Source organism: Glycine max, chromosome 14 (assembly GCF_000004515.6).
Source record: "Glycine max cultivar Williams 82 chromosome 14, Glycine_max_v4.0, whole genome shotgun sequence".
Classification (NCBI taxonomy): domain Eukaryota; kingdom Viridiplantae; phylum Streptophyta; class Magnoliopsida; order Fabales; family Fabaceae; genus Glycine; species Glycine max.
In genome coordinates, this window is record NC_038250.2 from 33,988,304 (window position 1) to 34,006,115 (window position 17,812).

A 17,812-nucleotide genomic window follows, 5' to 3' on the forward strand; every position below is an offset into this window, starting at 1 on the left:
GGACGCCACAATTAACAGGTCAGTGTTCTTTTCAATGCATTTGCATTCAAATACCTCAACAACACCACTTTTTAATTGTTACTCGCCTGGAATAGTGCTTTAAAAGGTCTTGATGATGCTCCACAGCCTAAATCAAAGGCTCCTGGTAGGTGGATTTTCGTCAAGGTACGTCATTTACATAAAACTTTCACTTATATATACTTCTTATGTGTCTGTACACTAATTGTTTAATTAATATCCAAATTTCATTATGTTATTTAGTGTAATAGACAAAAAGGAAGTACTGAGTGCGGCTATTATGTCATGCACTGGATGTCCACCATCATTTTAGGAAGTTTCAGGAATAACTGGGAAGCGGTACGTTTATTTCAAATAAATTTGATTTTTTTTATAATTTGTATTACATTATTAACTTATTATCATTTATTGCATGATGCAGTATTTTAATGATCCTAGACCATTGGAGCCAGAGAGATTAAAGGCCATACAGATCCAGTGGGCACAATATTATCTCCGAATTAGAGCTAAGAGCTAGGATTTAGGGATATTAAGTTTAGCTTAGTTTACTTTGGTTTAACATTTTTGACATTTCCTATGTAATTTGAACATTGAATTCATTTGTTGATAGTTGTTAATAATAAATCAATTATTCAATGTTTATTGTGATTAAAACTACTTGAAAGCAGAATAAAATGTTTATTTGCTGTGAATTGGGTCTGAAATTGCATTTTATAGGTACAATTTTGGGTTTATTGTAAAAACAGAAAGTTTATATAAAAAAAACTTGAAAACAACATCGGTTATCAACAAAAATCAATGTTAATATAGTAAACAACATCGGTTATTTAGAAAAACCGATGTCAACATGCACCTTAACATCGGTTTTTCAAAAAACCGATGTTGGTTATTTTTATTAACATTGGTTATTTATAAATAACCAATGTTAATGTACAAACGTTAACAATGGTTATTTATAAATAACCGATGTTATACATAACTAATTACAGCAAAATAAATGTATAGATGATGGACATTCACATTGGTTATACATGAAAAATCGATGTTAATATATTACATTAACATCGATTTTTATAGAAAACCGATATCAACGTTCATCATGCATACACTTATTTTGTTGTAGTTCTTTGTATATAACATCGGCTATTTAGAAAACCGATGTTAGCATTTTTATGTTAGCATCGGTTTTTCAAAACCGATGTTAACAATAATACGTTCAACATCGGTTTTAAAACTGATGTAGAATGCCGTAAATAACCGATGTTGAAAGTGTATTTTCTAATAGTGATCACTTGGGAAGATAATGACATGGATTCTTCAAGTGATTCAGAAAGTGAAATCATAAATTTGGGTCTCATGGTGAAAGACTATGAAAGTGCAAAAGAGGTAATGTCTTCTAACTCTAACTTATCTATTTCTTTTGATGAACTTCAAGATGCATTCAATGACTTGCATAAAGAATCTATCAAACTTGCCAAATTAGTTTCATAATGTAGAGTTAGAAAATCTTAAATCTGAAGTTAAAACATTAAAATCAGTAGATAAAGACCAATCATCTACAAAATACTTAGTACAAGAAAACATTAAAGCATCTCATTCATGTGAATGTTGTGATAAATTCAAAAAAGAAATTGTAGATTTAAAAATTGCTTTTGCCAAAGTTACTCTTGGTAAAAATAATTTAGATATTATATTAGGCAAACAAAAATGTGTTTTTGATAAGGCTGGATTAGGATATAATCCTAAAAATCAACAAAAAATGCATAAAAATTTCTTTGCCTCCACTCAAAAGGCTAGTTCTCCCTTGTTAACATGCTTTTACTATGGTAAGAATGATCATAGTGCATCAACATGTTATATTAGAAAGAATGGTAGTACCATTGGAAAAATGGTATGGGTTCCAAAAGGATCCTTACTCAAAAATAACATACAAGGACCAAAGAAAATTTGGGTACCAAAATTAAAATATGATTATATGAATGATGGACTCCTTGAAGCAAAGTTGGCACATTGATAGCGGTTTCTCCAAACATATGGCGGGAGATGCATCAAAGTTTATTCATATTTTTCCCAAAGATAGTGAATATGTGATCTATGGAGACAACAAACAAAGGTAAAATTGTTGGAGTTGGAAAAATAGGTACGAATCCCTCTACCTCCATAGAAAATGCTTTACTTATTGATGATCTTAAGCGTAGTTTATTAAGTATTCATCAATTATGTGATAAAGGCCTTTTGATATCATTTGATTCTCATATATTCTAACAAGCGGAAACATTTTCTTCTAGGCCATGAAATGATACTTGAACAGTATGACATTCTCTACTCTTTTAATTCGTTATAAATTGATGAATGTTTTTCTCCTCTTTACTCATGATTTTTTTTTGATGTTGACAAAGGGAAGAGAGATAGATAAAAGATAAGATAATAAGAGTTTATGAGACAACTTTTTATATATGAAATCTATACAATCTTCAATTGTTTCATATAAGCAATCATTGCAAAATCAAGAGGGAGTAAATTATACGTATAGATATTCTTTTGTTTTTACTTCTAACCTACAGATGGTTGTCATCATCAAAAAAGGGGGAGAATGTGTATCATGCAGCTTTAAGGTTTTGATGATGCTAGAGAGAATTTACTTGATAATGATTGTCATCATCAAAAAGTTTTTCAAAATGGTTTTGATGATGCTGAAAAGAATTCACTTGGTAATGATTGTCATCATCAAAAAGGGGGAGAATGTGAATGTATAAATACATGGTTTTGATGATGCCAAAGAATAATCAAACAAGATTGCTTTCAAGATTACTTCAACAAACATTCAAAGTTTAAGCATTGCTTCAAGATTAATACAAGGTTGCTTCAATAAACAAGCATTGCTTCAAGATTAATTCAAGATCAAGCTTTTGCCTCAAAACAAATTGCTTCCAAGAGATCAAGGCTCTAGTAATCGATTACACTACGATTACCAGGCAGTGTAATCAATTACCAGAAGACAATTTTGAAAAACAACTTTTAAAAAGGGTTTTGAATTTGAATTTTGAATCATGTAATCGATTACCAGATGTTTGTAATCGATTACAAGCAACGGAACTCTTGAAATTCAATTTGAAAAGTCATGACCATTCAAAATATAATTGTGTAATCGATTACCATAAACCTGTAATCGATTACCAATGAGAAAATTTCATAAAAGCTTTTTGAAAAGACACATCTCTTCAAACCATTTTTGAAAAGGCACGATGGACCTATATATATGTGTGTCTAACTTCAAAAAGCAAGAGAGAGATATTTCTAAGAGAACTTAATTGCCAAATGCTCTCTCAACAACTATTGAGCAAACACTTGCAAATCTATTGAGAATTCATCTAAGAACTTCAAATTGTATTATCATCTCTAAAAGAGAGAAATTCCTCTAGAATCTTCAATTTGTATCATCCGCTCTAAAGGAGAGAAATCTTTTTATTCATCTCATAAAGTCAGTTGTAATCAAGAAACAGACTGTCTCTTGGAGAATCTTTGAACACAAGGGTGAGGGATCCCAAGGTGTGTTTAAAGTCTATAAAGGATTTACAGAGATAGTGGAAAATCTCAAGTGGGTAACTTGAGGATTGGACGTAGGCACGAGAAGTGAACGAACCAGTATAAATGAGTTGGCATTTCTCTCTTCTCTTATCTCATTTATGTTATTGCAATCAATTTTATCTTGCGCGTTTAAAGAATATTATTAAATTGATTATTGCTTCTTCTTCTACATTCCAAGTCTATCATTTAGAAGGGGGTTAAAAGTTTGTTAGTGGGAAATTTTAAAACTTAATTCACCCCCCTCGTAAGTTATTGAGACCACTTGTCTAACATTATTAATATTGTCTTACAACTATATATTCTTATTACTCTCATCACCTTTATTCACTACTACAAAAAAGTTTTTTAACAACTTTAAAAGTGTTTCAAGGATGATTTTTAACCGTCATTAAAAGTAAAAGACTTTTTACTACATCACCTTACCATTGTTATTATTTTTCTTTTATTATTATCGTCATCATCACTCGAGTTTAAATGGAAAAATGATAGGTTTTTTTGTGATTCATTAAATTTATATTAAAATTGATAATCATTCCTACTAGAAGAAAATGCTTAGCTCTACAAAAAGAGTTGAATGCATGAAAAGGGACGAAAAACCAGTTCTCATTACTAAATTTAGTAAGTTCCTTGATTCAAACTCTGTCCTTGTCACATTCTTTGTATAGCCAAGACTCAAGATTAAATTTTTGAAGCCCACACAATTTCAATCTCCTCTCCATTTTTTCTCCTTAAACCAAATGAGAGAAAACTTTATTCTCTTCTCAAATTTTATTTCAAATTTCTCTCTCCCTCCCTTGTCAAACCTTGCATAAAATTAGTTATTTAGTAGAAAGAATAAAAACCCAAATGTCATTATTTAATATTAAAAACTTACTAATTAATGAAAAATATTAATAGTTTGTTTTAATTTTTTTTAAAAAAATGGATAAACACTTATCATACTGCTTGATACCAAGAGAAATAAAAAAATATACATGCATATTATGAGATATGTTTTTTGATAGAATTATAAGTGAGATATAGTATTTGTAACATAGAACTATTCACATATTCATTACTCTTTTAAATTTTATCCAGGCACAAGATATCGCTCGGATGTGTCTCGACAAAGGGACTGAAAAAGAAGAAAAGAAAATTGACACAACACAAACTTGTCTCAATGGCTAAACTTATAGTACAATTATCATAACGAAAAGCAAAAAAATTAAAAATCGTTGAGGAAACACAAAGTCACGAAGATAACAACAACAACAAAAGATATAAGCATAGTCCCAATTAAAGAGGTGCTCGTAATGCTAGCAGAGATAGAGGCAAAGATAACGGCATTTTTTTTTATGCTAACACGCGTCCCTAGACGTGTCCCTCTTGTGCTCCCTTCGAGTTGGATATGGGATTTTTATTAGCGGTGCCCATTTCCATAGCTTCTTCTTCTTCTGTTCTCGGCTTCTTCTTTTGATCCCCTTTTTTGTCACGGTAGATAAAATACAATATTAGTTGTGCTGTTCCCAACGCAGAACCAACCCCATTAGGTACCTACGTTCAATACAAGCCAATTGCAACCCAAGAGGGTAAGTTTAAAATAGTGACAATTTGTATTGTATTGTATTGATCCAATTGAAAATTGATAAAACGTGGATAATGTTAGTGTGCTACTTACAGCCACAAATGGGTCACGGCCTAGTAGCCCGTAGATGAACCAAGAAGTACCACAGAGGAACACAAAGAGTGAGAGGAAGAAGGGCATGAACTCCACGCTCTTGGTTTTGATCACTAGCCTCTGCACACACACACTCTAAAATAATGAAGAATCTATAGAAAAATATCTCACTTGGAATTTATACAATAATGTTTGGAATATAATTGCAACATACTTTCTAGATACAATCATCTTCGGTTTTTTTTTATAGTTTTTATTAATTATTAGGTTATAGACTATCATAGAAGAAATTTATTAATTCCAAAGTGTATTATTATAGAGCATCTTACTATCTCTTTTCATTATCTTTATGATAAGAACAGGGAGATAAGAATAAAACTATAAAAAAATGTAAATAAAATAGATGGAGATAAAAAAAATACTCTAAAACTTTAAATAAAAATGACTTTATAAAGTCATTTTTATTTAAAGTGTTAACCACCGCCCAATTAAACCTTAATCACTACCATAATAAAAAGACAAAGATGCTTCCGCAGAACTACATGTGCCCTTCTAAATCTGGGCACAGCTACCACTATTTTAATCAAAACTAATGAAGTTTATAATTAATTTTGCATATTGACATATTTATAATTCAAATCAAATTTTGAAACCTATAATTTTGATTTATTTAAAGTCAGGAAACGATAGTATCTATTCTCCCCTTAATAATTTGGGATTAAATATGCTTTTTATTTTTAATAAATTTTTATTTTTTAATAAATCTTTATTTTATATTAATTTTTTAATAAAATAATAATTTTTATTTTTGATTATTGATATTTTATTTTATTCCCTATTAAATCAGAAACTTTATATTTATTTTATCATAATATAATAAATTTTGTTTAAATTTCAACTAATTATAAATAAAAAATATTATCAGATACAAATCCAAAATTTATTAATTTATCATAAATTAATAAGAATGTAAAACAAAAGATAAAAACATATATTTAAGCATATAAATTAATCTAAAATAATTTATTTTTCTTCGTTAACTGAATGAATGATTAAAAAAAACTATAAAATCCAATCAAACAAGAGTAACATCTGACACTCCTAAAATTATGATTAACAGAAAAGACAATCTGAAAAGTAACATAACAAAACAAGAAGGGGGGAAAATGAAAAGACAGTGGCAAGTTGGCCATGCCATAATGACACACAATAAGGGGGTGTCTGTGAGTGAGGAATAGACACAAATGAATTAATATTAACATAGAAAGTGTGAGCTAAGCTTACCATAATTGAGAGTGGTGAACCATACATGATGATGGAAAATATGGCAGCAGCGAAGCCACAGAAGAGTTTTCGGGCATTGCCATGCAAAGCAAACAGTGACACCAGAACAACAACAGAGAACACTGCCACCACGAAGGAGAAAAGGCCAAGAATCTTGGCCTTCTCTTTCTTTGGTGCGAAGTAGATGAAGATGAAGACGTATATGATTTCAATCCCTGCTCCTGTGCCATTGATTATTGTCACAAGTATGTTGTTTGGGGACACAAATGGCAAACCATACCTGTGAGTTGTAAAATCAGAAGAAAAATAATTAGACCCATCATTAAAAATCAAACTTTACTACATGGAATCAACCCATTTGAAATTTGTCTTTCTCAAATTGAGCTAACTAGAAATGAAACAAAAGGGTAGCAAGAAAGAACATGGTATAGTTTATAAAGCCAAGATTGTGACCAAAAAGTACTACATGAAAATGATGCAAAATAAAGGACAATGACAACAATAACCGACAAAAAAAGTCTAAAGATAAAACAAAAGAATTGAAAGAACAGAGTGAGAAACTTACCAAGCAGAAAGGAGACAGTTGAGAAGGGTCATAGGGTAAGGAACCCCCGAAAATTTCTCTGTGGATTTGTTCTTAATGATCCTCCAGAATGTCACTCTACAAAACCAAATTTCTCATAAATTTTGCTCAAATGGGTACTCTACGAACACAAAAATATGACTTTATGTGCATTTTAAAGAATAGAGAGAAAAACAAAAATCAACAACGAGAAACCAGAAGGAGGCAGTTATGAGATACATACATTGGGGCCAAGAAGAGGAACAAACCAGAAACATTCCCTGAACCGCAAAAAAAGAAGATTGAGAAAAAAAACAAGAACCATAAACAAGAACAGCGCAGCATTCAATGCATGCAACCATTGAGAAGAAAAATAAGAGAAACCCATGTGTGAAAAATTAAACTCACCAAATATCCCGAAAATGAAATGCGCAACATCCATGATCTTGAAGCTTAGATATTAGAGAAAAATATCCTTTGAGAGTTAAAGAAGAGAGGAAAATGAAAAGTGCTCTAAAGAACGAGTGGTTTCTTTAGGCATGCAAGGTAACTCAAAAACTGCAGGGGTGGTAGTTTGAAGGGGTTATGAAAGGATTATATATAGGGAAGGGGAAAGAATTGAAAGGTAACTTCTTTGGGGCAGTAATATTATAAAAAAGAACAAATTTTAGTGTTTGATCTTATCCACGGGGATTCATCGATGGGAGAACCGATTTTTCGGCTTCATAGACAGTGTGTGTGTGTGGTGTGTCTTTATATATTAATTGCACCAAACCCATTTGAATGCAGATGCTAATGTAACATTCATGGGGTGAAGGCCGACATGCTCTATAGGGGGATAAGGCGAAGCCTCGAACAGAGAAAGAAAACATTAATGCATACAAGTGCAAATGAGGACAAACAACTTATATCTAATTGAACCGATATAATTAAAACAGTATTCTTTTTTTCTTTTACCATATAAAGTGCAAAATATTCGTTTTCTCTTTCAAACATTTTTTTTTTACTGCAAGACTCGACTACTTAACGAATTTGAACCAAATACTTGTTGATAATTCAGACGAAATAGTAGTAATGGATTTTTTTTTCCATAATTTGTTCTGATCTCTAGTAATAATACTTGTCTTAACTATACTGCTTCTTTTGAGATTGGAGGTTTGAGCTTAAAAACTAGGAGTTAGGGCCGCATAACTTTCAAAAAAAATATTTCCTGATTTCATTTTGAATTATAAACATGTTATGGTATTTTTTTATTTTATAGTTAAATATTTATAAAAAGAATGATAAAAACTATAAATTAATTCAAATTAAAATAAAATAAATCAAAAGAACATTTTAGTTGCCAAACTAAAAAATAGATTGGCTAAAAAAAAGAATAGAAAGCATTCTTTTAAGAATTTAATATATTCATCGTACAAGTAAAACTTATATAATCATTTAATTATAGATTGTGATGTAGTAAGACTTTACACTTATGTAATAATTATTTAAAAATCATATTTAAGATAACTTTTAATTGATTCATAATATAAAACTTTTTAAATTGGATACGAAAATTAAACTCTTAAAACCAAATTAATAGTCCAAACCAGAATCAGAATAAAAAAAATCCAAAACACCTTGTTTATCATCACATTGATTTCACGTGCAATAAAATCAATAAAATTAGTAAGTTCCACACACTTAGACAGAAACGATGAACATTGCGTTGCTCCATTCAGTGTGATAGTGATAGTATGGAACCTTTGTCACGCAATCTTGCCTTTTCTACTTTCTTTTCAAAAACCAAAACCAAAGGAAAAGCTCATTAGCTCAAAAACAAAGGGAAAAAAAAACTGTAACTTTCTAATAATCATGAGAGTAATAACTCTTATATTATGGGTTAAAATATAAAGTTATGCTAAAAAATCAAATTAATATACAAAAAATTCATTAAACAGATCAGACCATAACCATAACACTCTACACCACTTTTTCATATATTTTGTAGGACCGATTTCAAAAGTTCAACCATCAATTGTAATATGGTAGTCAGATTTAGGGTTATTTTTGTCCAATAAGCGGTTTGTAAAGGGAAAAAAAACTAAAGTAAAAAGAAAAATAAATCAACCTATTTTAAATATATGATAAGGAGATGAAAAGAATGACAAATGCAGTTATGCGGAAGAGTGAAAGTAATTCATCAAGTCATTCTAACTCATTTAATGCAAACCATTTTTTATGTGGTTGTCAAAATTAGTATATAATTTTGTTCAATAATCATTTTGTAAAAGAAAAAAGAAAAAAAACAAACTACTCCCTTTTAAAAAAGATAGGGACACTAAGAACATTTTAGTGCACCATCCTAATTTGGGATCTTAAAACACTTATTATGGATCCATAATGTCACATGTATTTCATGATCTCTCTCATGTTTTTTTTTTTATGGTAGATCTCACTGAGTTCTTAGAGCATTTTTTGGTGTCCCACAATCAATCCAATTTTAAAAATTTAATGAATTATTTTTAAATTAAATTTAAGTAATTAATTATATACATTTTAATTATGAAACAATTAACATTAAGAAATATAAAAAATATAAATAATTAAAATTTTTATTTATGACTAAAAGTTAAACCAACAAAAAATACATAATGTTCATAAGTAACAAAATATGAAACATTGGCATTGAGAAATGAAAATTAAATTTCACTATTCTTATCACCGAAACATTCTCAAATATGTTTCATGAAGTCTCATTGAAGTTGTTGATAATTTTATTTTTTTTTGTTTTGTATGCATATGGCATCTCATTTGCAGGTATGTAACAAAGTTGGAATAAACATCATGAGATACCACATCAGTTGAAATCTCATTGTCTATATGATCATAATCAACATCAATATTATCATTGTATGTATCTTGTTCATCTTCAACAATCATGTCATGCAATATAATGTATGTCAATATTATATCCTTCATTATATCTATGTCCCAAGCACGTGATGGATCACATATAATTGCAAATCGTGATTTGAGTATACCAAATGCTTGTTCCACATCCTTTCTTGTCGATTCTTGACATTTGGCAAATACTTCTTTCTTCTCTCCTTGTGGCATTGGGATAGTCTTCACAAATGTGGCCCAATTAGGATAAATTCCATTTGCAAGATTGTACCCCATATTATATGGGTTTTGATTAATTGTAAATTGCATTGGAGGAGCTTGACCTTACAAAACTTCATTAAACACATTAGATTTTCAACTACTCTGATCACCTATGACAAGCAATGACGAGACATTTCTAGTTTCCACAATGGCAATAATTTGTCCTCCTTTGACAAGCACCATACGAGACATCCCAAACTCTTCCTTTTTTTTTTCCACACAAGTGTTCCTTTTTTTAGTTCAGTTTCCCCAAATCTCCCAGAGAAACCCTCATTTGCCTTCATCTTCCTTGTTCAAACAAACCCTCCCTTGCCTCTTCCTCTTCCTCCCACAAGACCGAACACACCACTCTACTACCTATTTCATCTACCGCCCCCACCTTCCTCTATTTTCAACCATGCCTCAAGTGTGATTTCTTTTGCCTCTCCCTCAAACCTGACACTCCTCTCTGCCCCCACCTTCCTCTCTGCGGCCGATTCACCTTTGCCAGCCGTTGTCTCTGCCCCACCCTTTTGTGCATGGCCATGATCATCTCTGCCCAACCCTCATCTTCTTTGTCCAACCTAAATCTTTCCTTCATTTTCCGATTTAGCCTCCAAGCTTGCGGATCTCTCAAAAGGGCACAAATTGGAGTCCCCAAATAACGTCCCTTTCTGATCCTTTTTCTGCAATCATCAACGACGACCGTCGTGCCTACCTCAAAGCCTCCAGCAACTACTTTCAGGCTCTGTATTTTTAATTAAATTGATTCTTGTTGTTGTTGTTGTTATGACTAATAAAAAAGTAGCATTCTACAACAGGAAAACGATGACAGTTCTCCAAGAATCGTCTTAGATTCGATTGCGGTGACATTTTTGTAATATGAACGACTTCAACAAAGACGGTTTTGCAAGATTCGTATTAGAAACCTGTATTCCATGATAGTTTTTGTAAAAATGTCCTGTTTTCGTTTCTATTCCAACAATTAAAAATCGAAGGGTTGCACATGTCTAGCTCAGTCACACTCACAACAGAGAGGAACCCTAAAATTCCTCCGCCGCGATGAACATGCATCGACGACAATGTCGATATCGAATTGACAAACAAACCAATGATTTGAAGAAGGTGGCTAGTCTTCTTCAGATCTGATTGAAGAAAGAAATGGAGGGAGTGCTAGAACTATGATGCGCGAAGTACACGAAGGAGATGATGGCGAGCGTGGATTTCCTCGCCAACTTCTAGAAGCTTCTAGAAAAAGGCTATCCTCTTCTGAAACTTCCAGATGACATTTACCCTCTGCTAAAGCTGAAAATGGCGACGAGGAATGACGAGAAGCAGATCCCATACGAGAGTGTTTGATGCTGATGTTTCAAAAGAAAAGAAAAAGCCTAAAGAAGGTGATAATGTTGTTGAAGAAGCTCCCTCAGATATACCATCTCTAATAGAGTTGAAGTGGATCTAATATGAACTAATGATTCGGTAATTGATTCCCTACTTGTTGTCTAATTTTGCTTGTTCAATCCGCTGCTTGTGACATCCTCTACCCCACACATATATGTACTAATAATAAAAGAAATAGGAATGAGGAATTAATTAAATGTTTTAAAACACATTTAAATAAAAACATTTCAAAAGAGTAAAAGATTCACATTCACTTTTCTAATATCATAATAGAACTTGTCCAAATAAATAACAAAATTATTTCGGCTCAAAACAAGTCATCCAAAACATGATGCAATTAATATAGAAACCCATGTCCAGTGTCACATTCTATCAAAGCATTGTGTCTCAACGTCCTCTAGCACAAGGTTCTTTAAAGTCATCCACCTAACCATTTGCTACCAAGAACACAAAGTTTGAGATCATCATAGGATCTAAACACAAACAATGCACAGGGAGTGAGCTATCACATTCCTATCTAACATAAAGATAAACAAAGACACAATCAATATAAATTATAGAAGTATTTATAACTTAGCTCAACTTAATACAATCCATATTACTTCACCACTTATCATTTAAAATTTATTTTTCAATCACCAATCATGTTACACATGAATCACACACTCGAGTCAAGACGTAAAAACACTCATTAATTTCATAATAAACAATTCACATGCATTATGCAACATTTATACTAAAACTCAAGCCTATATGCAATGTGGTACCATGTCAGTGAAAAACCACACTGGGGCACTTAGGAGTATATAACAAGACACACCACACAATGGGTATGTCAGGTCACTCTCACTAAGTAAAATCATAAGGTGACTAGTCAAGGTCACTCTGTTTTGCGAGAATGCTCCTACCATATGGAATCAACATAGGCTTAAAGGAGCACTCAAACTAAGTGTCTTTACCCCCAAGGCCTAGACTCTGAAAGATCCATTAAGGCCTCATCTTCCTGATTCAGGTTCAACCCCTAAAACAATTTTTACACGCAGATACTACTCATGAATTATAGAATACGCACGACCTCACACTAGTGTTTCAAACACGTTTAACACATTGTATTACAATTTAACACTTTAGGTTCCTAACTAGGAATCCTACACTTTTCCTTTTAACACTGTGAATAAACACTTTTCTCAAGGTAAACACGAGTTGGGTTATTGTATAATTCACAGCTCACAACACAAGTATTGTCACATCAAGTGTTAACCACACACTTATTCACAACTAAATTTCATGTCCACAATTTTAACATATCACAAGGTCAAAATCCACCATCACATGTTTACATGTATCTCATAAATCAACGCATGTTCAACTTTGCACTTATACTCAATCTCAATAACAATGTTATGATCTCAAAGCAACATGTTATCTCATAATTAATCACATATTCAATTTATCACTTACACACAATTTTAATCACAATTTCATGATCTCAATATTACAATCTCGTAATTATAATCATACATGAAGAATTAAAATACAATAAAACATCCCAAAATAAATTCCAATTTGATCCTCTAAGGATCCCTACACATGTTCATTCTAACCCCAATTGCGATAAACTCATACCTTACCATTAAGTGGGCTCATGTGTGCAGTCCACAGAGATAGCGGCGTCTCTAGCGGTTCCCTATGATTCCTCAAGCTTTTCCTCTGTTTGCTCTATTAGGATTTTCAAGCGTTAGAGAAAAGGAGAAAAGATTGTAGCCTTGAGTTCATTGTCTGCGTGTGGTGAGAATTTTTCCCTCCACAGACATTATTTTGCAAATCCCAATAGGGTGGATGTGCGGAAATGCATTTTGAACCTGCTAAAGGAAGAGGAAGCATAGAGACGTGCCAATGTGAAAATTGACCAAACATATCTCTATTTATAACTAGGGTACTCAAGGCTTATTATTTACTCTATTTGTTTCTTCATTTTATCATTATATAAAAAGAAGTTCTATTTTACTCCCTATCAAATGAATAAATAAAACATTTTTTAAGGACATACATTTATTTTATTTGCCTTAAAACTATTATTTTAATTAGTATGATTATTTCTCCTTATTTATTTAATTATAAAAACTTCATTATTTTTCTAAAACTCTATTTATTTTTAAATAAAATTATTTTTAATTTATTTTATGAAAAATGGGGTGTTACAACCTGGTAGGGGTGTTAAAATGTGGATGTTGTTCTGTTACATAGTTATCAGTAGCAGCGAATAGCACCACTACTGCAATAGAAACCCAATAAACCCACTAGTTTGTGCACTTTAAAAGACCAGATTACTATAGAAGAACTTTTTCCATCTGACTCCTTCAACTTTTCAGTTTTGCTTCCACATATTTGGAATAAGTGATTTTTAATCTTTCTTTATCAATCTTTTTAACTAGATCTAGGGAACTTAATTCATTGGTTGATCTAGGGAATGGGGATCTGGATTCTGTATTATTTAAAAAAAAATTGGAATCTTAGGCTTTCCACTACTACATAATACCGATTCTACATCAATAATGTAGCACATTCGATGTTGGTTTTTAACCATCGTTGTAACAACCATCGTAGAATGTCAACCCATCTACGACAACGGTTCACAACTCGTTGTAGAATACGGCACATTCTAATATGGTCGCGTACACAAACTCGTCTTAGAATGTGTCACATTCTACGACGGGTCTGTTGACACGACCGTCATAGAATGTGCCACATTCTACGACAGGTTTTGGCAGAACCATTGTAGAAAGGTTATTTTTTTTTATGGCCTGATTATTTTCACAACCACCTATAATTTTATCACATTTAGTATCATTTTCAGACCACACAACTAGGCAAAAATTAAGGTAATGACATTACATACCAATACATGTAATGTAAAGAAAAAATCATGTTAGGTAGCTAGAGGCGCAAGTCAAACAAATTAAGTCAAGTAGGAGAACAAAATTATCATGTTGCTATTAGAAAAATAGAATGTTGTAGTACATACTATAATACATGTTGGGTTAATCTGATTATCAACATCAATAACCATTCTAGAAAACCATTCTTATATATCCACTTTTCACATTGAATGGTTCAACCCCTCATTCTAATAGATTAAAAGGGGTATATCCAAAATTTGAAATTATTTAATCATTTGGCTGTAACAGAAATAAATTGCATGTCCTTTTTGTATAATGATAATCCACATAAACTCATTACAAAGGATGTTATTGACTGGACAATTTGGCTAGGGTGAGCGCCGATACGTTTACACCATTTGACATATCTTCAATGGTGGCAAACTCTTTAGGCTTATGGTTGTACCCTGCAAAAACAATAAAAAGAATATTAAGAAATTCCTTTCCTTATAAAGGTTTTTAGGAAGAAAAAAAAACATTTTTTCATATCATTCAGCTCTATCAAATTTGAAACTAAAAGGCATATCTACATTGAACAATTAATAGCAACAAGGTGAGGTTGGGCTCGTTGCCCCCAAACCAACTCAGTGCCCTCCATTTACATCTTGGGGAAAGTCTAACCCTGAACGGGTCAAATTGGGTTTTCCAGCCAAGCTTTAGGTGTGGTAGGATGGGGACCAAAGGCTATGAGTGTTTTTGTCATGTCAAATTTAACATGAAAAACTTGTGCAATGTGTCTATATTCTGAATTCATTCATTGGATGTTTATTTACATTATTAGAGGTCTACTTTTCAATTAGTGTTCATACATAAAATGTTATTATAGAAGGAACATGTAGCTGCATTTGGTTCCCCATGTTTTGGCTATTAATTACACAAACAATGTTGATGGTGGTGTCACATCAGAGCACATAGCACGTGCGTACACATACACATAAAAAAAAGCAGCAGTACATACCTTTGTACCATGGAATGAAAATCATGCCCATTGGAGACAACCTGCAATTAAATAATTTACATGAGCAGCATATATTCAATTCATATGAGAGCAAAGCACTGTATGTTTCTTGTAACATAATATAATTAGATTAAATTATGCCAATTAATAAAGATTTGTTAAGCTACTATATGTTTGGAACCATTAAAATTATAGGGCATATGTGCAAGACCAGTCCAACAAGTCTACTAACATGTCACCTCTCTCTCTCTAGATTACCTGGCCATAAGCAATGAATCATGATAGGCTCTACTAATCATCAACTTGCTTGTCAAGTTTAGTTCTTTTGTTGCAGTCTCTACTGCCTTCATGACTGCTTCATTAGAAAGGGATAGTGGATCCTGATTGATGACACGGAAATGAGAGAACTTGACACCTCGTGTTTTGGTTATTTTAATTGCTGATTGATGAATTTTGTCAACCACTTTATTTCTTCTTTCCTCATCAATGTCTCTTGTGTCTGTAACAATACCGAATAATTACAACCTAATATTTTATAAAGTAACACATACTAATTTATCAGCAAATATTTTGCTCTGAATATGGGAGTCGCCACTGACATCATTAGGAATAGAGGGAATAACATAATCATATCCTCGACCTTTACAAGACAAAGTAATGTGTGCATTAAACAAGAAGAAGCAACAAATGAAATAACTTTAATAATAGCAGAATAACGAAGAAAGTAATAGGTATAGATCTTTAGCTATTCCAAAAAATTTCAAAGACAACTATTAATCAATAGTCCCAAGATATAGTCATAGTAGTAATTAATGTAATCTCTAAGGATTTGTAGCAGCTAATCAGTCGACACTTGAAGAGAAAATGACGAAAGAGTTCGACCAACTTGCAGGTTTGCCAATAAAACTCAAAACTCGGTTGATGAAGTTGCCCAAATTATTCAGCAAGTCACTATTTAATTTAGCGTGCAAGTCAGGCCATGTAAATAATGTATCTGATACCTACAATGCATAATCAGATTCAAAGATTTAATAAATGGGGAGAGAATAGAATATCCATTAATGTTTCTCAAGAGACAAGAAAGGTAAAACAAAAATGGTTAAAGTATGTTTAAAATAGAATTATCTCGGGCCTATTTGTTAGCAAGTAATATCTCCATACTTCAACTGGAATGTTAGTATCTTTCACATCTTTACCAAATACCCCGATACCTTTGCTCTTAGAAAACTTCTATAAAAGAAAATTTTCAGTAAAATTGAGTTGCTTCATAATGTTCAAATGTCAATCATTATCTATAGAAAGTAAGATATTTGGCAATATGCATCATTAGGCCCCTTTTGGATTAACTTCTAGCCTATGGGAGCTTTTCAATTGAGATTAATAGTTGATTCCTAACTGGAATTATCCATTAGGTATAGAAAAAAAGAAGCAAACAATTCTTAACAAACATAAGGAAACAATTTTTGCATGGTAAAACCAGTTGTAATTAAACATTATAAGAATGCCTGGTTCAACCAAAGTTGTCCTGTAAATACATACCAATTTCTAGGTGACATTTGTTGGGGATGTTGTTGATTGCTCCAAGATGCAGTTCCAAGATACCTTGTAAAATTAAAAGAGGTTGCTTAAATGGAAGTTCTAGATTAATCGAGCCACTTCAATAATAACCTACCGGCAGTGCCAACATTATCAATTGAACCACAATCCAACACATGCCTCTCTATAGCCAGGGCTAATTCAGAAGGAGCCAAACCAACATGATTTCTACTCCAAATGATATCTAAAGTAAACTTAATCATTACAGTTTGTTAATTAACAAGTTTCAATTTCAAAAGGGATCCAAGTAGTGGACTAGAAATATAGTGGAATCAAAAGATAGAATGCTACTATTTGTTGACTCAATGTTCCTTCAGAAAAAAAAAAATTATTGTGGATGTAAGCTTATTACATGCAACAATAGACAAACAGGCACACACAAAGATATTGATAAAAAATAAGTGAGGGAATGTTAACAAATCAAATCAATGCCAGTATATGTGCTATTTTTTTGTTCTTGTTAGATTTATTGTCAATAGGACTACCATAATGCGGATAACGATAACCTGCACCCAATTAGTGTGCCACAACAAAAACACTTATCCTATCGGGATAAGTACAAATCACAACCACAAAAAATTGTACAATGACTTTGGTCCACATAATTATTAACAAATAATTATATAAAAATGCTGAATTAAATGTCAATTGACCATAATTCTTTATAACGTAAACAATGAAAA

General features: G+C 32.0%; 2 protein-coding genes across 3 annotated transcripts; both read right to left on the reverse strand.

Annotated features, from left to right (window-relative positions):
* Positions 1-4,741: 4,741 nt before the first annotated feature.
* Positions 4,742-7,962, reverse strand: SWEET36 (sugar efflux transporter SWEET36). Of its 2 annotated transcripts, none has more exons than XM_041009092.1 (6): positions 7,518-7,962; positions 7,354-7,390; positions 7,113-7,208; positions 6,548-6,827; positions 5,264-5,398; positions 4,742-5,139 (listed from the first exon to the last, which is right to left on the reverse strand). In XM_041009092.1, exons 1-6 carry the CDS (start codon positions 7,549-7,551, stop codon positions 4,957-4,959), a joined length of 765 nt encoding a protein of 254 aa, XP_040865026.1. In that variant the 5' UTR covers positions 7,552-7,962; the 3' UTR covers positions 4,742-4,956. The 2 variants fall into 2 exon arrangements, with proteins under 2 accessions (XP_040865026.1, XP_003544735.1); XM_003544687.5 differs by having other exon boundaries at positions 5,264-5,383; positions 7,518-7,958.
* Positions 7,963-8,826: 864 nt separating this feature from the next.
* Positions 8,827-10,271, reverse strand: LOC106795808 (uncharacterized). Its single transcript, XM_014766724.1, has 2 exons — positions 9,945-10,271; positions 8,827-8,883 (listed from the first exon to the last, which is right to left on the reverse strand). Exons 1-2 carry the CDS (start codon positions 10,269-10,271, stop codon positions 8,827-8,829), a joined length of 384 nt encoding a protein of 127 aa, XP_014622210.1.
* Between the last annotated feature and the right edge of the window lie 7,541 nt (positions 10,272-17,812).

What these genes read in the sequence shown, in the direction of transcription:
- SWEET36 (XM_041009092.1), bottom strand. Translation starts at nt 7,551, where the DNA reads ATGGATGTTGCGCATTTCATTTTCGGGATATTTG. An exon ending in TTCCTCTTCTTGGCCCCAAT is followed by an intron (nt 7,209 to 7,353) that starts GTATGTATCTCA and finishes TTGGTTTTGTAG; the next exon opens with AGTGACATTCTGGAGGATCA. An exon ending in GCCGTGACCCATTTGTGGCT is followed by an intron (nt 5,140 to 5,263) that starts GTAAGTAGCACA and finishes TATTGAACGTAG; the next exon opens with GTACCTAATGGGGTTGGTTC.
- LOC106795808 (XM_014766724.1), bottom strand. Translation starts at nt 10,271, where the DNA reads ATGGGGTACAATCTTGCAAATGGAATTTATCCTAATTGGGCCACATTT. An exon ending in ATGAGATTTCAACTGATGTG is followed by an intron (nt 8,884 to 9,944) that starts GTATCTCATGAT and finishes GTTTTTGAAAAG; the next exon opens with AAAGTAGAAAAGGCAAGATT.